At 46.7% G+C, this 19,444-nt stretch overlaps 1 protein-coding gene across 2 annotated transcripts; it reads left to right on the top strand.

The window, feature by feature from the left end:
* Positions 1 to 3,471: 3,471 nt before the first annotated feature.
* Positions 3,472 to 19,048, top strand: METRN (meteorin, glial cell differentiation regulator). 2 transcript variants are annotated; one of them, XM_035131947.2, is made up of 4 exons: positions 3,472 to 3,932; positions 10,733 to 11,157; positions 16,359 to 16,424; positions 18,373 to 19,048. In XM_035131947.2, the coding sequence occupies exons 1-4, from the start codon at positions 3,844 to 3,846 to the stop codon at positions 18,687 to 18,689; spliced, it is 897 nt and encodes a 298-aa protein (XP_034987838.1). In that variant the 5' UTR covers positions 3,472 to 3,843; the 3' UTR covers positions 18,690 to 19,048. The 2 variants fall into 2 exon arrangements, with proteins under 2 accessions (XP_034987838.1, XP_034987839.1); XM_035131948.2 differs by having other exon boundaries at positions 16,365 to 16,424.
* The last annotated feature ends 396 nt before the right edge of the window (positions 19,049 to 19,444 follow it).

Here is a 19,444-nt window from a genome sequence, read left to right on the forward strand (position 1 = left end):
GTTAGGACTGCAGAAGACCCCTGTGGAAAACCCTGGACAGGCACTACAGGTAATGCTGAACTAGATGGGCCAGTGACCTGGAAGGTAGCTTCCAGTGGAATGGTCTCCCTCCAGAGGTTGTGGGCTCTCCTTCCTTGGAAGTTTTTAGAGGCTGGATGGCCATCTGTCATGGATGCTTTAGCTGAGATTCCTGCACTACAGGGGGTTGGACTAGAAGACCCTTGGGGTCCCTTCCAACTCGATTACAATTCTATGATTCTAAGTGCATGCATTTTTGACCACATTTCTTGACTGGATTCTATGTGCTCCAGCTCTGTGTATATAAGCAAAAACCTCCTATCCACAGAAGAGGTTGCCTGGCGGTCTCTGTGTGATGCACCAGTTCCTCCTTATTGGGGCAGCAGTGATTTTTCTCCATCTGTGCATCAGGTGTGCTTGGGTCCCTGAATCACTCCCTAAGCCCAAATCCAGCAGAACAGCATTGGTCACACCCACACCATACCTTTAAAGGACTCTTATGCCACCTTTAGCAGTCTTGGCTGCCCACCAAGAATCCAGGCAACTGCAGTTTGTTATCATTGCTGGCTTCATGGACCTCCCATTCCCAGCACCCTTAACAAACTACAATTCCCAGAATTCTCTGTGGCGGGGGGAGCCATGACACTTAAGACCTGTGGGTGTGACCTGAGTCGGACCATTGCTCCATCTAGCTCTGCATTTTCTTCACTGAACAGCAGCAGCTTCTGAGGGTTTCTGGCAGGGGTCTTTCCCCGACCCACCTGAAGATGTCAAGGTTGTATCTGAGATCTTCTGCAGGCAAAGCAGATGCTCTTCTAATGACCAGTGGAACAGATGAAGGAACCTACCTTGCACTGAGCCAGACCATTGCTCCACCTAGCTCAGTACTGGCTACAGCAGCCTTTCTCAACCAGGTGCCCTCTGTATATTGTTGGACTGCAACTCTCACCATCCCTGCCTGCTGCCCACACTGGCCAAGGCTGATGAGAGTTGTGCTCCAAAACAGGTTGGCGTACACAGACTGGCAGCTCCAGTCAGGAGTCTATCCTCAGTCTTTCCTGGAAAGGCCAGAGATCCAACTTGGGGGCCTTCTGCATCCCAAGCAGGTGCTCTGCCACTGAGCTGCAGCCCTTCCCCACGGGAAACCACCAACATATATAGAACCCTGCCTCGTAGCAAATCAGACCATTGGTCCATCGACCTCAGTATTGTCTACACTGGCTTGCGAGGTTTCAGACAGGAGTCTTGCATAACCCTACCTGCAGACGCCAGTGATGGAACCTGGAACCTTGCTGCATGCAAAGCAAGTGTCTTCCCCACAAGTGTTGCTTTAGCAGCAGATGGGAGCTTTAATAAATTGACAGTGCCATGACTTATTTATGCTCTGAATTCATTCACTATGGATTCCGACAGATTGTCTTGTTCCACTGTCCCTTTTTCACAGACTGCATCCCAATTGCACTCTTTGGTCTGCCCTCCCCCTGCCCTCCCTCCCTCATTCCTCTCTTTCTCCCATCAAAATTTACAATCCCTCATTTTCATTCCGCTCCACCCCCCCTCCTGACGCTTTGTTCTTCAGCCTATATCACTGCATCGCAATTGTTCCGTGTTTATTTCAAACATTTTGGCGGGCTGTCACTCCGATGGAAATGTAATTAATTGGAGGGTTTGTTAAACCTGGGGACAATGGTGTCTGGAGCAGAGGAGGAGGGGAAGGAATAAATAGAAGAGGCTTGTGGTGGGTTTGTATGGTGTTCTAATGAACAGGCTAATAATAACAGCAGCGGTTTGGTGGGGAGCAGAACAGTGGTGGGGTTCTCTTTTATTAAATGTTTGCAGAAGTCTTAAAATGCACTGTGACTGGATTGCATCACTGCGTAGCATTAATAAAGCTTGGATAAGAATTCCTTGGGGTCTACTCCTGCCAAATCTCCAGTTACAAAGAATGTCAGTAGTCACAGCACAAGGTTCATAATCAATGTTGTGGTGGTGGTGGGTGTCCCCCCCTCCCCTTGTTAAAATAAATAAATAAAGAGGAAGGAAGTTAGATGCAAAGTCAAGCTGCAGCCTTTAATCAGCTGATCAGTACAAACTAGCAACTTGGGCTGCAATCCAAGCCCCACTTACCCAAGAGTAAACCCCATTTAATTCAACAGGCCTTGACTTTTGAGTAGACATGGTTCAGGTGGCACTGCAAAATTCTAACTGTCAATTCAGAACTGGATCTGTTACTCAGGAAATGCAATACGTACTGGAAACTGAGGAGAGCAGATCCACACCACAGATTTCAAGCATATCCAACACACATTTCAAACACACAACTCCCTCTGCCAAGAATCTTGGGGAATTGTAGTCATCGCCCCCCGCCGAGCTACATTTCTCAGGACACCTAACAAACTATGGTTCCCATGATTCTTTAGGAATAGTAGTCCCTAGCGACTTATTTGCACAAAAGTTTGAAACACACTGGTGCTACCTGGGAATTCAAATAAACCCCCCAAAAAGTGTGGTTTTTGAAGGTAATTTGTGGGGTTTTTTTTAGCTGTGCACTCTTCTCTCTGTGTGTCTCTGACATGGGTCTCACTGTATCCAACAGCATCCAAATGTAGGCAAAAACTACCTCCTCAACCTTGGGAAAATCTATAATCATAGAATTGTAGAACTGGAAAGGACCACGAGGGTTGGATAGATGACTCTAATTTCTAGGATAGCTCAGTTGGTGGAGCATGAGATTCTTAATCTCAGGGTTGTGGGTTCAAGCCCCACATGGGACAAAAGATTTCTGCATTGCAGGGGGTTGGACTAGATGACCCTGGTGGTCCCTTCCAACTCTGATTCTATGAAAGATTCTATGTAGTCACATTTTCTAGAGAGTAATCTAGAAGCAGTGGGGGGGGTGAGGAGTGGGGTGAATACAGTACTGTATAGGGGAGGATGGAAGGGGAAGGGGTGGGAATGTTGAGGACTTATCTTGAACTGTTGCACTTTGTAACTTGTATAGAAAAGTTAGTTGGAAATAAAAAAACACCTAATAACAAAGAAACCCTGAATTTCTCACTCTCCGAAACAATATTTTTGCCTCCTTTGAAAAAGCAATTCCCAAACTCACAACTTCTACTTGCTCCTAATCCTATGGGATTTAAATGATGCCTTAATTTAAATGCACTCAAAACTATGAAAGCAAAGCATGCTTGCCTCTGCCTGCAATGGACTTCCACACATCTGGAGAAAAATATTTTCAGAGTCCGTCCGTCCGTCGCCCCCTTTTTTTGAAATCACATTGTTCTCAGAACCACTATTTGCTAATCTAGCGGAGAATCGCACCCTCCCCTTTGCCTGCATTCCGATTGGCCGAAAGTTTCCCAGCTTGGTTTTGATTGGGGAAACCGCAGAGGATCTCCACCCCACCCCCCCGCCCCGCATCTCCAAACTCATACACTCCCGGCTCTTCCCTCCGCCCGGGTTGAAACTGCCTTGCGCTCTGCAGGCGTATTATATAGTCCGTTTCAAACTCGCCATGAGAATCTCGGGAGCTTCCCATCTCTCTCCAGGTCTGTCTTGTCCCCGATTGCAGCGTCTCTCGCAGCGAGCGGGGGCGAGGACGCGCTGTTTCGCAGCCTGAAAAGAGGGGACGGAAGAAAAAGCGGGGAATTCCTTGCGAGGAGCCAGAAGAAAGCCGGCAGAGGGAGGAGATGGATGGTGGGGAGACTCGGGCGTTCCTAACTCCGCCAGCACATTCCAGGATGGTGCTCCAAAAGGATTCGTTCCCCTACATTTGATTCTTCTCCTCTCCTGCTTCTTTGCCCAGGAGTTAGAGACCCTAAGATGTCTTTGGCGTTGGGGCTCCTGGGCTTAGTTCTTCTGCATACAGCCCTTTGCAATTACTCAGAAGATCAGTGTAGCTGGAGGGGGAGGTAGGTATTAATACGGACAAATTTATTGCCTTCAAAACGTGTAGTCGAAAGTGATGCTGTTTGACCTTCGTTCATCTGCAACGGTTTTCATTCTCTCTCTGTCTTCGAAATACTAGGTTGTGTAGGTTCCTCAAACCTGCTGTGTTCCATGCTAGCAGCTAGAGTTAGAATAAGTCCTGGTAAGCATTAAGGGAGTCAGTGGTGCAATAGCAGTTCAAGGAGACAGGCAGAAAAAGAAATTAGATTTTGGATGCGGAAGTGGTGCAGGGTGTGAGTCTAGCCAACTTAAGTTTTACACAGAGTAGACCCATCGAAATGAATGGGCCTAAGTTAGCCAGGCTCATTAACTTCAACGGGATCTACTCTGAGTTGGAACCAACAGTGGCTACAACCCACAGCTTCTTATAAAGAGCAGGGTCAGATTCCCTTCAGGGTTTTGCAAAGTGAGCTGGTGATGGGTCTCCTTAACTGGCCCTTTTATGTTGCAAAACCATGTCCTGGTGCTGGTATGGCATCCTCCTTAACTGATTGATTTTAGGTTTTTCATGGAATTACAATGGGACTTGGCTGCTGGTTATTGTTATTTTCCCCCTAGCAAGTGGAGATTGGGAATTCTATATGTGCATACTCAAAAATATGACTTACTGAGTTCAGTGGAACTTTACTTCCAGAAAAGATTTTCAGCTTATCTTGTTCTGATATTTTATGGATAAGAGAGGGAGAAGTATTGGAATCTCCTCCTGTTCTTTGACAAGTTTACCAGAAAGACAACTGAGGTCATACTTACTTAAGAGTTTAACTTTCCTCCTGGCTTAGTAAACATTGATTGTCCTAAACCATCCTTGTGCACAGGCCATAATTCTGGTCTTCTGCTAGGGACACCTAACTTATACTGCCTGAAACTGATTGAGTGATTTTGTGGACTGGTTCTTTGTGCCTATGAGTGGCCTAATTTATTAAAGGGAGAAGAATTGTATGGTGTGGAGAGGGAACTGCCCTGGTAGCTGCCATTTCTTCATTTTTCTTGGGTGCTGAAAAAAATGGACCCCTGGGATTAAAGTACTTTCATGGGGTTCATTACTCATCTATTATGGGTTGCTCAGAGTAGACCCACTGGAAATAATGGACATTACTAGCTTACATCCATTAATTTCAATGGGTCAGCACTGAGTATAGCTTGGATACAACCCTATCCTGAACTACTCAAAGGCTCAGGGTAGTATTGCTGGTTCTCCCACTCCATTCATGTCTGCAGACATCCACTGTGAGAACAGGATGCTGGACCATTGGACTGATTCAACAGGGCTGTTCCTACTTTCTTTAAAAAAATTAAAGTTTAGTTGATTACATTTATATTAGAAAAAATAGTTTTGAAACTTTTAAAAAAGAATTTGCACATGTGTTGCCATTTTAGAAAAGCACATTCTTTTAAAAAGAGAGAAGCAAGTAAGAGGCATTCCCTCATGTATGAGGGAGAAAGGGATAAAGACTCTTTTAGGATGGTGCTTGTCATTTGAATCTTAAAAGTACTGCAAAATAGGAGAAAAACCTCTGCCTGATTGCTAAATTGGCTCATGACATTGTTAATCTCAGGGTCGTATGTTCGAGCCCAATGTTGGGCCAAAGATTCATGCATTACAGGGGGTTGAACTGGATAGCCTTCATGATTCCTTCCAACTCTACAATTGTATGATTAGCTAGAGGCATCTGATTTTAGTGTGCTACAAGTTTTTCTTCATTTTCTGAGCAACCAATTAAATAGAGCGGCCCTTTTTTTTTTGCAAAGTGTGCTGCAGTAGCAAACTGAATCCATAAAGTTTTTTGGATTTGGCACCAGAAAGGCTTAGTTTGTTTTTAATATTATATCCAATCTTTCTCTAATTGAAGCTGGTTTGTGACACTAGTTGCTGTGCTGATGTCCAGAATGCTGGCCACACTTCAGTGCATGCATGCCTAGATTGAGATGCGGGGGGTCATAAGAACAGCTGCGCTGGACCGAAGCCTCTGCTTTAAAAAATAATAATAATCTGACAAGCTGTGTGGCTGCAGGCAACAGTACAACTAGGTAATTTTAGATGGTGGGATTTATGGGCCTAAATCCCTATTGCCCCACCCCCAGTAATGGGTTTTACTTCGCCTCCATCAAAATGTGTTGAGCCAGCCCTGTTGCATTCCAGGGCCCTGTTTCTTATTCTGCTGAGTTGGGGCCCCACCATAGAATCATAGAAATGTAGAGCCCCCTGTGATGCAGGAATCCTGCCCACAGACACCCCGGGTGGGGGGCTTGAACCACCAAACTTTTGATGAACAGGAAAGCGCCCTGACCCATTCCACCACGGGATCATCTGCCCTAAAGTCCTGCCCTAATGGCACCACTGGCTAGAGGAGAAAACATTGGAGTTAGGCTGAATGCTTCTGAGCTATTGTGGCTTGTGGGACTCAAAATGTTTCGGATATCTGAACACGATGGCTATGCGATTCCTCCACAGTTGGAGGTAGTAACGTGTCTGAATGCCACTTGCTGGAAACTGCAGGAGGGGACTGCCCTTGGGCTTGGGGCTTGCTTGCAGTCATCTGTTTGGCCACCATGAGAACAGGATGCTGGACTACCGTAGACGGGCCATTGGTCTGATGCAGCGAGGTCCTTCTTACCTTTTGCTGTCTTATACTGAGTCAGACCACTAGTCCATCTAGGCCAGGCATGCCCAAAGTCCATTTTGGGAACCTAATCTGGCCCGCCCCGGATTTATTTATTGGGGTGAAATCCTTTAAAAAGCTCAAAAACTTCGGGGTAAAATTGTAAACAAAGCTCAACAAGCTCAGCCTTCACGCTTGTTCACTTCATCAAATCTGGCCTCTTTGAAAAAAGTTTGGGCACCCCTGATCTAGGCCGATGTTTTCTAGACTGAAGGGCAGCAGCTCTCTAGGGTTTCAGACAGGGATTGGCCCTGGGACCCTCTGCATGCAAAGCAGAGGCTCTACCACTGAGCTACGGCGCCTCCCAATTTCAAAAAGCAACCAAAGAACACGTCATACTGTACTTCCTTTGTGTAGAATCCTGAAATGTGACGCAGCAATGGTGGGGTAGACCGGAGGGAAGGAGGCAGCGCCTGTGTATGGCCACTTACAGGACATCATATCTAGCAAAGACAATGAGAAGTCAATGCAGAGATTGGAGCATGGCTGGCTTGGCCAGTTTAGCCTCCTCTCTATGGCAGCCCCTTGTGGCATGCATTGCAGTAGCCGAGCTGAGAAATACTGGAGATTTGTTTTTTTGCACGTTGCAGCATCAATGGTAACCTTGCACTTGAAATGCACTTAGAGAACGTATTGAGATTGCATTGGAATTATCATAAATTCACCATAATTTATTTCCTTCCCACATAATTTAGTATTCAGTAGTTGTATCCTGTGGGAAATGCAAGAAAGAATGACAACATTGTTAGGTTGTGCGGGGGCTTTGAAAGCTGGTTTGTTGTTTTTTAAAGTCGACTAAACAGGCCATGCTGGGTTTGGTGAGCAAATGCTCTGTTACAATTTCCCCTCTTTTAGCAGCTGTTCCCCCTGGGAGGTGGGGCAGTCCCGGCCCTTGCTACCTTATAGAGCAAAGGTTGCTGCTGCAGCTCAGCTGAATCAATTCAGCTGTTGAACCACAGACAGCTGGCGATAGTTGTTGTGTGTCTTATTATTATTATTATTATTATTATTATTATTATTATTATTATTATTTTCAGCGTTATTACGCAATCAATGAGCATAACACCTTTTAGGGAGTGCAAGCAGACGAGTCTCCATCCTGATGGGTTTATGATCCAAAATGCAACATAGGGAAAACATCAGAGGAAGGGGAGTCAGGACAAGCGAGGGGCCCTCCAGACTGGTGCTTTTTTGCGGGTGTATTCTGCAACATTTGTATGTTTACATTTGCAAACTGCACTGAACCCTTTCGATCGTATTGAAGGCATAGTTTAATAGGTCTTTTTATATTAAAATAATTGAACTTAGAAACTTGTATTTTTCCAGGGTTGATGACTGACCAGTATTGATTTAGATTGCCCAGTATAATCTGACCCAGAGGTCTTTGACTATGTACCAACCACTTCTCTTTTAAGCCTTAAAATGCACACACACACACACACACACACACACACACACACACATATAGGTGCTTGTTCCTCTCATTAATCCTGTAGGACAAGTGTTCTTCCTCCTGTGTCCTTTGCAGAATGTCCAAGATGAAAATGGGAGGTGGGGGAGGTATCTGCAGCCAAAGCAGCCTTTTGAAAATAACTCACAGCTGTAGGGCAGGAATAATTCAGACTGCAAGAGCTTTGGAGAATTCAGCCTGTTAGTTCTACTCAGAGAGGACTCACAGAAATTGGTGGGCATGACTTATTTATGCACATTCATCTTAATAGGTCTACCCTCAGTAAAACTTAGTTGGCTACAACCTTCTGTTTTCTGAACAGGTGTGTGTCTATGAATATGAATGAACTGGGTACTGCAGTCCATGAACAGGCGAACCCTCAGACTTCATTCATAAAGAAGTGGCCCACTGTGTCTTCTAGCATAATGTGTTTGCTTTTGTGGGGCCTCTAGAGGGCAGCGTAACAGGGTTTTGGAGGGGCGTGTCGGGTGTGTGACACAGCTGCCGCATCTGTTTCTCAGTTATCTTGATCCTTTGCAGAGCAGATGAGTCACTTTTGCTGCAAAGTGGCAAGTCTCTCCAGAGTCTTCAACCATCTGGACGGCATCGTGCTGCAAGAGGCATCTTTTCTGTCCATGGCTTGGGAATAGGATGTCCAGGTGTCCTACTTTACAGGGGGAAGTCCTCTATTCCAAGGGTGGGGAACCTTGGGCCCAGCAGCCAAGTGCAGCCCTCCAGGCCTCTGGCCCTCGAAACTTTCTCCAGGCCATGCCCTTTTCTCACAAGCTACACCCCCAGTGGCCCCTGCGTTACAACCTGAGTGTTTTTCCCAGGCGGAGCTCCATCCCTGTACTCTGCTAAAGCCTCTGGTTTGTCTGGATCAGGCATCCCCAAACTGCAGCCCTCCAGATGTTTTGGCCTACAACTCCCATGATCCCTAGCTACCAGGACCAGTGGTCAGGGATGATGGGAATTGTAGTCCAAAACATCTGGAGGGCCAAAGTTTGGGGATGCCTGGTCTGGATGCAAGTTAGAGAAGAGTGTGTGACACCATGTGTGGAAAGTAGCCTATCACACAGAGGGGAAGTGGACATATGTTGCTCCACCCACTTTGGTCTCTGGCCCTGCCCACCACTGGCATGTGGCCCCTGGAAGGTTTTCCAGAAGTGAATGCAGCCCTGAGACTGAAATTTGTTCCCTGCCCCTGCTGAATTCAATGGAGCCCTCTGTTCGAAGGGCCGTGTGGCCTAAATCCAGAAAATGGGCTCTAGCCAATGCTAGTCCTACTCACAGTAAACCCATGGAAATTAACAGACAGGTCTAACTTAGGCTCAGGAGGGTAACTGAATCTCCTCCGAGTTAAACTTCATTGTGTTATAACAATAAGAAGCAAGAGTGGCAGCAACCTTCAACTTACCCACAAATGTTTAGCGCCTAAGCCGCCAAGCAGGTCACCAACTTCCTCCTCCTGCTGAGATGTATTTCTATTTAAAGTAGAGTAATTATGTTTAAATTTGCATTTTTACATATACGCTAGCACCATACATTTTTTGTGGCGGTGAAAAACGAACTGCCAGTACTCATATCTTGATAAAAATGCTGTGAGTGCCAGCACAAAATGGCAAAAAAAGGAGAGGTGACATCACCGGTGGAGATAACCACAGAAAAGCTCTTGCATTAGCATATTCAGAGTTTGTACAAATCTGTTGTCTTTTGTCATTTTTTGTGATGCATTTCATCTGTTTTGACAAAGAGTAAGGGGCAACTCTAACTGGGGAGAGGAGGGCAATCTGAACAGGTGTTAATGATGCAGAGGCAAGTTCTGAGAATGTGGCTGGGAAATACTCATGGGACTTAATTATTGGCCACTGTGTCTCCCTGAGAGCTCTCCAACCGCCAGGCCCCGCTCTGACTTTAGTTAGGTCAGGCATCCCCAAACTGCGGCCCTCCAGATGTTTTGGCCTACAACTCCCATGATCCCTAGCTATCAGGAACAGTGGTCGGGGATGATGGGAATTGTAGTCCAAAACATCTGGAGGGCCAAAGTTTGGGGATGCCTGAGTTAGGTGCTGGAGAACAGCAGCAATAGTCAGGGGTGGCCCAATAAATCTTGCTGCTTACAGCAATGGACCAGATGCTGATGCTGTCGTTCTATGCCATACACCACTGCAGGGCAGCCCAGGATGTTTGGTCACTCCAGGAAAAACTGAAAAAGCCACCACCCTGCCTCTTCCTCCTCTCTGGAGGCACCATTGCCTGGAGGCAGCCCAGGGAGTAAAAGGAGGCTGGAGAGGAGCGTGGGGCATTGGGCACAGCGGCACCACCCCTCTCAGCTGTCTGGAGGCTGCCCCAGTGTGAGCTGACCCTGGTCCACTGCATTGGCCATTGGTGATGGGTAGACATTTTTTCACACCTGGGAGCAGCAGACTAGCTTGGGAGGGTGCTATGTAGCACACACAGCTCTGTTCTCCAACGTCTCACCTCTCACACCCTTTCAAACCTACCTTCCCAGCCCTAACTTGCCTCTCTTTGCTGATATTCTTATGATACCAGTTGTTGCCTTCTTCCTGACTGATGTGTGTCCTGACTTGGGAACCCACAAAACTGCCCCGGCTTCCTTGTTATACTAACTCCTTTCCACTATTCTTTGCAGTGGTCTGTCGCAGGAATCGGGCAGCGTGGAACAGATCTCCTTGCACTGTGCTGAGGGATCCCTGGAGTGGCTGTACCCGGCAGGAGCCTTGCGCCTGAGCCTTTTCCCCCGCCTTCCCACAGGCACCACCAGCAGAGAGACCCCCAGGCGGGTGACAGCCTGCATTAAGTCCTCCAACAGCTTCCGAGGAGCTCAGATTTACTTGGAGAGGGACGGCGTCTTGGAGCTCCTCCTCTCGGAAGCCGACGCTACCTTGCAGCCCAAGGTGCGCTGTTTTAGCTGGCTGCCCAAGGAGAAGGTAGCTCTGTTCCTCCAGTCCACCTTACACCAGGACATCAGCCGCCGGATCGCTGCCTTCCGCTACGAGCTGCGGGGTGACTGGAACTCCCGCTTCTCGTGGCCGTCCAGGAACCTTAGCATGGAAGGTAAAGTTCTCTTGGCTTTCATGGCTGGGCTTGTGGGGGGAACATTTGTGATGCATCCATGGTAGTATTTTCTCAAACTTCTGTCTTCTAGCTCAGGCATGTCCAACAGGTAGATCATGATCTACCGGTAGATCACTGGATGTCTGCAGTAGATCACTGGTAGATCATTGGCTCCCCCCAAAGAAACTGAACAACTGTGGCTCCCCTTAAAAAAGCTCAACAATTTACCTTCTTCCTGAATAAAACTCAACAACTTTGACCTGAAACCCCCCCCCCCCAAAATGGGCCTTCCTCCTTCCTAAAAAAGCAGCTCAACAACTTTGACCTGAACTGCCAGTTTCTGTAAGTAGATCGCAGTTGCTTGGGAGCTGGCCACCCCTGTTCTAGCTTATCAAACCCAGAAACAGACACCTACTCCACACATGAGCATAGAGAGATCCTTGTGCCAGACCAAGAGAACGTTCAGCCATGCCAAATCATGGCTTGTGCTAAGCGAAGAGTTTAGAACTGCCTTCCCCAATCGGGGGGGGGGGCACCAGGTTGGGGAAGAGTGGTTTAGAACCCAAAGCAAGGTTTGAGCTTCCAAACATAGGCGTGTTCAAAAATTGAAACATTTACTTCCGGGTTTACGGCGCTCAAGTTCATTAATGGAGACGTTCGAAAACAGAAGTACCACTGTATAAGTCAGGCATAGGCAAACTCCAGTCCTCCAGATGTTTGGGACTACAAATCCCATCGTCCCTAGCTAACAGGACCAGTGGTCAGGGATGATGGGAATTGTAGTCCCAAACATCTGGAGGGCCGGAGTTTGCCTATGCCTCGTATAAGTTGAAGGACAAACAACTCTGAAGTAAAGCAGTTCAGTTTAGTTCCTTAACTTTTACTTGTAGAACCCTCACATTCAAAGCATGAGACTCTTAATCTCAGGGTTGTGGGTTGAGAGTCCCAGATAGGGCAAAAGGTTCCTGCATTGCAGAAGGTTGGACTAGATGACCCTTGTAGTCCCTTCCAACTCTACAGTTCTATGAAAGATGGCATTCCTCAGAATACAAGATTCGGGAGAGGGCCAGGGACAGAAAAATGGGTCCACATAACCAGCATTCCTCTCTGTTGCTGGCTGTTCACCTGCCTTCTGCCAGATGAGCAGTGGAAAAGGCAATGGAATAGGACCAGCATCCTCTTAGCTGGGTCTTTCCCTCTGCCTTGCAGTAATGCAGATTTGGCCCAGGAGAAGATAGCACCAGTGGCGGCGACACTGGCAAGGAGGGCCAAGGTTTTACATTTTGGTTCATTAAATGTGTATATTGCTTCTCACTAAAAGGTCCTGAAGCAATATACAAGTAAGTGAAAGATACAGTAATACATATGCAAAAACATATTTTAAAAAATATAATAAAATGTAATAGCATTGGGGCTGCCAACAATCCCCAGGAAAGGAAATATATATTTGCCTGGTGGTGCAGTGATGCTAAGTTTGGGGCCAGGCAGGCCTCCCTAGGGAGAGCATTCCATACAGAAGGGCTTGCTGCAGTGAACGCTCTTTTTCTTGACACCACACTCTGTGCCTGGCTTGCAGGGAAGGGCTTTGGATGATGATCTCAGGGTCCAGGCAGGCTCACCTAGGGGTCCCCCTGTATAAGACTTTATAAAGGTCAAAACCAACTCAGGACATTTTGCCCAAGATCCTTTGAAATCTGAAGTTGACACTTAGGAGGTAGGGCAGTTTCTCACTTTTCCAGACTTAAGTACAATTCCCTCCATTTTAGCTCAGCTGGTAGAGCACGTGACTCTTAATCTCAGGGTCATGGGTTCAAGCCCCATGTTGGGCAAACGATTCCTGCTTTGCAGGGATTTGGACTAAATGATGCTCATGGTCACTTCCAACTCCACAATTTTATTATTTCTATACAAGATTTTTTTTAGTTCCCATCCTTGAATTTCTCCTAATATACACATTTACTATGCAATCTACCCTAATATGCACATCTTTGCGAACCAATTTTCCCCAATATAATGCATTTCTCTATATTATTTCCACTAATATATGCATTTTATGCACGCTTTACCCCCAGTACGTGCATTTTTGCGCACATTATTTGGCTGGGGAAATGAATGGGAAAATTTGGAGAAGCGCCCGTTTTGAAAGATAGATGTGTTTCAGTTTGCATATTGTTTTGGGAAATGTACATTACCTTTAAACATGATCTGAATTGAATTCATCCCCCATCCCCATTCAGGGAAGAACAAATCAAGGGAGGCTCAGTGCTCTCAAGCTCTGTTTCCAAGCTTTCCAGAATCATTTCCCTGGATATTGCTAGGAACTGAATGCTGGAACAGATGAATATTTGCATCATATTCCTATAGTGCTGTGCATGCCTATTGTGTTACAAGGGGCACATGCGTAGGATCATGAGCCACTGTGGTGTAGTGATTAGAGTGCTGGACTAGAGCCTGGGAGACCTGGGTTCAAATCCCCACTCAGCCATGAAGCTTGTTGGGCCAATCATTGCCTCTCAGCCTAACCTAGCACCCAGGGTTGCCATGTACGCCACCTTGAGCTCCTTGGAGGAAAAGGAGGCTAGAAATGTAAAATTAAACAAATAAAAGAAGGAGGCAACATGACTATGCTAAGTGCTGTTGGAAAGAAAGTGTGCATGTAGCTGGGGTTGTTTGCTTTTTCTTTGGTGTGGAAATAAGGTTGCCACACAACCAGAATATTTATGTCCTGATCAGAATGGTGCTCTTTTTAGCCTAAGTGTGAGGAAGCTTTTTCAACCCTGGGGCTGCATTCCCTCGTGGTCAACTTTCTGGGGGCCACATTTCAGTGCTGGGTGAGGGCCAGGGGCAAAAGTCTGTGAGACGATGGATGTGACTCATTCCCTTGTGGAGTGCCTTAGCCCAATCCAAGAGTTGGTTCAGCAATTCCAGGCTCAAACAGCACACTGGGCTTTCTGCAGGCAGGCAAGAAAGCGTTCCTTTCACAAAGCAACAGCTTTCTATAATGGTCAGAGTACTATGACTCATATATCTTTTTAAAAAAAAAGAAGTCTTTCCCCACTTGGGGTAAAGGAACTCTGCACATGCTCTGAGGCACCCTGATGCTAGAGCATTTGCAAACCAAACATGGAAACGGTCTTAATTTGCTTCCCAGGCTTAGGAAAGCGGAAACTCCTTTTGCTGTTGTTGCATTTCAAGGACTCCAAATGCTGTGTGGGCCTCCCTCACAGCAAGGGGAGGAGGTGGGCAAGTAACCCAAGCCGTCCGGAGTGTGCACAGCAATCGAAAACACAAGGCCGGAGAAGGAACATCTAATCGGTCTCATCTCTGAGCTAACAAAAGTCCAGTGTGCGGCAGCGTAGCGGAGTCACCCGCCAAGACGTTCAGCTGCATCGCAGATAAGGCCTGAACATGGTTACCATAGCAACCCTAGGCATTCTCCCCAACTGGGGAATGGCTTTTTTTAAAAAAACCTTTTTCTTGGCTTTGTCTTGAGAAATGTTGGCACTTACGGCACAACCCAGCACAGAGTTAGGCACACTTGAGCCCTACCAGCTTAGCTCTCTAATGCCAACGGGATTGTGACCAGAGGGCATCTTAGGAAAATAGGAGGCTGCCTTCTACCAAGTCAGACCATTTTGTCAGGCCTATTTGTTTATTACATTTCAATCCCGCCTTATCCTTGCAACAATCTTGTGAGGTAGATTAGACTAAGAGGCTGACTAGTTTCAAACAACCTTCTACAGGTACTTAAACCTGAGAAGACCAGTTAGTTGGAGCATGGTGCTTAAAATGCCAAAATTTCTACAGTATTTTGTTTGGCTGTAAATCTTAACTCTTATTAAGCATATTCTTTCCATTAAACACTAGGAGCAGAAGGAGAAGCTTAAACCTAAACCTTAATACATGAAGAGTTTGAAAACTCACAACAACCCTGTGAGGCAGGTTAGGCTGAGAGGCAGTGACTGGCCCAAGGTCACCCATTGAGCTTCATGGCTGAGTAACGTCGGAAGCCTTGTCTCCCAGCTCTTAGCCCAACTCTCTAACCACGACCCGCCTCCTGATCAAGGATGAGGAAACTGTGCCCTTCCAGATCTTGATCGGAGTCAGTCTGAATGGTGAACAGCCAGCAATAATGGGAATTGCAATCCAACAACTTCAGAAGGGCTACTGGCTCCTCAAATATTGTGTGGCGGTGGCTTTCAAGGGATTTGGTCCAGGAATCTTTCCCAGCTCTTCCTGCTCAGCAGAGAAGCCCCACATTGCAGTAATCCAGTCTTTTTTTTTAAAGCAATTTATTAAAATTTCCAAATAACCACATTAAAGACAATAATCAAAACAAACATTCAAAAACAAATACAACACACACACAATTATCTTTTTAACAATTCTTCCCAAATCTCTCATTCCCAATGCTCTACCGAGCTTGACTTCCCTCCCTCCCCTCATTTGGTTTTCTTTTCACCTCTTATCTCGCAGTTCCTTTATTCCATCCATTTAAAGTCAATTCGTAGGATTTATTTCAATCCTGCAAGTGTCTTTAAACTTCTACAGTTCTCTTCCATATAATCCACGAATTTACTCCAATCTTTTTGGAACCTTGTTTCACCCTGGTTCCGGATCCTGCTAGTCAGTCTTGCTAATTCCGCATGGTCTATCATTTTTGTCTGCCACTCTTCAATCGTCGGTAAATCCTGAGTTTTCTATTTTTGAGCTAACAAAGTCCTGGCCGTGGTTGTCGCATACAAAAATATTATATAGTCCTCCCTTGCAATCTCTTGTCCAATAAGTCCTAATAAAAATGTCTCAGGTTTTTTGGGAAAGGTATACCTAAGAATATTTTTCAGTTGCAGTAATCCAGTCTTGAAGTAACCAGTGCATGAACCGCTGTGACCAAGTTTTCCCAGCCCAGGAGCAGTTGATGTTGTACCAGTCACAGCTGATAAATGATGCTTCTAGCCACAGAGGCTGAGTCTCTAGTGTCAAAGATGAATAGAGTATACAAGCCACTTTCCATATTGTCAAGTGAAAATCACCTGACCCAAACATGCCCTGGACTGCTATTTCTCCTTCCCCTCCATAGATGAAGCAAACTTTTCACGATGCCTTTCTATGCTTTACTTCTGCCCTTCTCTAAAGAACTACTATTGGATAGTGAGGCTGGCATGAACTCTGAGTGACTGTTTCCTTTTTCTCTTTGGAAGATGCAGGGAGCTGCCGTCCGTGTAACAACACTGAGATTCTGATGGCCGTTTGCACTAGTGATTTTGGTGAGTACATCTTCCTCAACGTCACGTTTTCCACTCCTCTCTTCAGCATCGTAAATTGAAGCTGCCTTATACTGAGTCATTGGTCCATCTAGCTCAATATTGCCCACACTGACTGGTAGCAGCTGCTCAGGATTTCAGACTTCTGGACTGGCCCAATGCGAGAGCAATCCTTATTGCATTCATCATTGCAACCAACCCTGTGATTGTGAATTACTTACCTAATGTTACCCAGGGACCCAGGCCTAAGAATTGTTAATTGCACAGCTCTTTCTTTTGCTTTTTGCTTTTACATGGGGGGGGGGGATGCCATAGAAATCACTTTTAATAATGCATGTGCAGCTGTGAAAGCTAAAGCCTGCCCTTCTGGAACTCTGTCCTCTGTCCCTGCCTGTTGCTTAAGTAGCTAACCAGGAGCTGCCTGCCAGTCCGGGCTGAGGCACCAGCAGCCAGAGCTGCCCCCACAGAGCAACTCGCTCCCCAGCTGGGATGATGTGGCCTTTCCATTCTCCCCTTTAAATGCCTGCACACTCAAGGCTGTCCGGCTCAGTGGGCAGTTGCCAATTATTGCCCCGCACGCTCTGCTAACCTCCAGATTTGCAACCCTAAACAATAGGAGAAGGGGGTCAGGGGGTCTGCTGGCTGCCCACTCCAAAGTTCCCATGGCAACCAGGAAGTCAAACAGGAGAACAAGGGGATTTGCCACGCCGGATCAGATCACGAGCCTGTCAGAATGATCTCGGAGGGGCTAATTCTTGCTGATTTGGAGGAAGCCAAAGGCACCTGTGTGTAAGCAGGCTAATAGCTGGATTCCTCTCCATAATTGGCTAGATCTGACCAGTTACACTCAGCTGTAGCCTTAGAGCTGGGTGCCGCTACAGAACCACTTCTGTTGATGGATTTGGTTGAGTTGTGTTTCCATGCTGCCTTTCGGTGCAGGGACTGCCAGTGTGGCTGAGAAAAATAAAAATAATAAAACAAAGCCCAACAGCAATAATGTAAAGCATTGATTTAGAAATGCCAACAAATACATAAAAGCCAAGCAAGCAATAACTGATTTGTGTGTGGTCAAACACATGCCAAAACAAGTTTTGCTGTTTGCCTAAAGCAAGGATGGGGAACCAATATCGGGTCCTGGGGCCAAGTGTGGCCCTCCAGGCAAATCTGTCTGGTCCTTGGAAATCTCTACAAGCCACAATCGCCAGCCCTGCTCCATGACCTCCTCAGGTGCTTTTGCCTAGCCAGAATATGTCCTTGAACTGTGGCAAAGCCTCTTGCTTCCTGAGTAGAAGACAGAGAGAGTTGTGTGTCAAAACTTCTGACTTTTGCAGAGCTGGAGTGCAGCCTATTGTACAAAAATAAGAGCCCCATCACCTGCTCCATCTACTTTTTGCCTCTGGATCCACCCACAACTGGCATGCCCCCCACCAAAGCTTACTGTTGAGGGGTGAACTACAGTTCCCAGGATTTTTTTGGGGGGGGGGATATGCTTTAAATGTGCTTTAGAAGATGCATGGTGTGTGCACATGGACGTAGCCAGGATTTGGGGGGGCATGACTTTTGGGGGGCAGAACCGATGTGATTAGTCAGTTAAGTATTTCTATTGTTTTACTTGATTTGGGGGGGCAGCTGCCTCCCTGCCCCCCCTTGACTATGCCCATGTAGTCCGTGGTTTGTAGGATTTCACACACACACACACACACACACACACACACACACACACACACACACGGGTTTTATCAGTGTGTCACTGCTCTGTAAGTAATTGTTGACATTGAATTGATATATCTCATTGACTGTGCTATTTTTAGTCTCTAAGCCGCCGTCCATTTGGATTTAATCTGCTGTTCTCCCTGTGTGTGTGTGTTTTGTAAAACTGCTGTTGGCCAGTATATTTGTTTAAACAAACATACAAACGTTTCTGTTTTCTCCACTCCTTCCACCCCCACAGTCATCCGTGGCAATATTCGGACAGTCTCCAATGACATGGAGTCGCAAGAATCCATCATCGGTGTCACTGCCACCCGGATCCACCGCCAGAAGTTTGCCTTGTTCCAACCGGTTGGCAAATATGGGAAATCCACGGGCAGCATCCGTACTCTGCTACGGTGTGGGGTGAAGCCAGGACCTGGCAGCTTCCTGTTCACTGGGTGGCTGCATTTTGGGGAGGCTTGGCTCAGCTGCGCTCCTCGCTACAAAGACTTCCGCCACATCTATGAGGGCGCGCGCCAAGCTCACGAAAACCCCTGCGAAGTCTCCTTGGACTGATTTGAGATGGCAAGTGGGTGGCAGGAGTCCTGCCCCAGATTTTGTCAAGAGGGCAAGATCCACACACACACAAACAAACCACACCATGACCATGACCATGCTGAAAATGGCATTTCCTGGCTTAACAGTGGTAGGCGAGACTTGTCTTTTGAACCCAGAGGGAACAAGCTCTTTTCTTTCCTGTATGAGACTGATGACCCTACCCGTAACTTTCTCATTGGGTCTCTCCAGCAAAGGGAGGAATTGTAGGCCAAGCAAAAGGGCAACTGAGCTGCTCTCTGCTTAGGTTGGAACATGCCACAAATTGCATAAAGGGAATTGAGAATCTCCCAGTGTGGGGAATGTTGTCTTGCTCAGGACCTTTTTATCCTATTTTCTTCTGGAGCGCCAAATCAAACCCACACCTAAAAATAAGTGCATGGTGCCCTTCCTGTGTGCCCCCCCCCCAAGAAAACCCCTGTTGCTAGTGCCTATGGATTGCATATGCATTACCATCCCTCCCAACAGGAAATAGCATCACAGACAAGGAGACACTTCATTCGCTGCTCCTGCCTCCTTCCCAGTTTCTGGATGAGCTAAGGAAGCCTGCAAAGCGACCTCGTCTGTCTCCCCCTTCTGCGGCTTCCTTGACGAGAGAAACACCAGGATTACATCTCAGTCAGTGACCAAAAACATAACAGGAATGTGATTCTCTTTTGAAAAAGTACAGTCTTGATTTTCATTGGAACACCTTCATTCAATCAAACGTGGCAAAA

Source organism: Zootoca vivipara, chromosome 14, assembly GCF_963506605.1.
Source record: "Zootoca vivipara chromosome 14, rZooViv1.1, whole genome shotgun sequence".
Lineage (NCBI taxonomy): Eukaryota > Metazoa > Chordata > Lepidosauria > Squamata > Lacertidae > Zootoca > Zootoca vivipara.

Excerpts from the sequence above, each read along its gene's own strand:
- METRN (XM_035131947.2), top strand. The coding sequence starts at position 3,844 with ATGTCTTTGGCGTTGGGGCTCCTGGGCTTAGTTCTTCTGCATACAGCC. Across the intron at positions 11,158-16,358 it reads CAGGAACCTTAGCATGGAAG|ATGCAGGGAGCTGCCGTCCG; the intron begins GTAAAGTTCTCT and ends TCTCTTTGGAAG. Across the intron at positions 16,425-18,372 it reads CGTTTGCACTAGTGATTTTG|TCATCCGTGGCAATATTCGG; the intron begins GTGAGTACATCT and ends CCACCCCCACAG.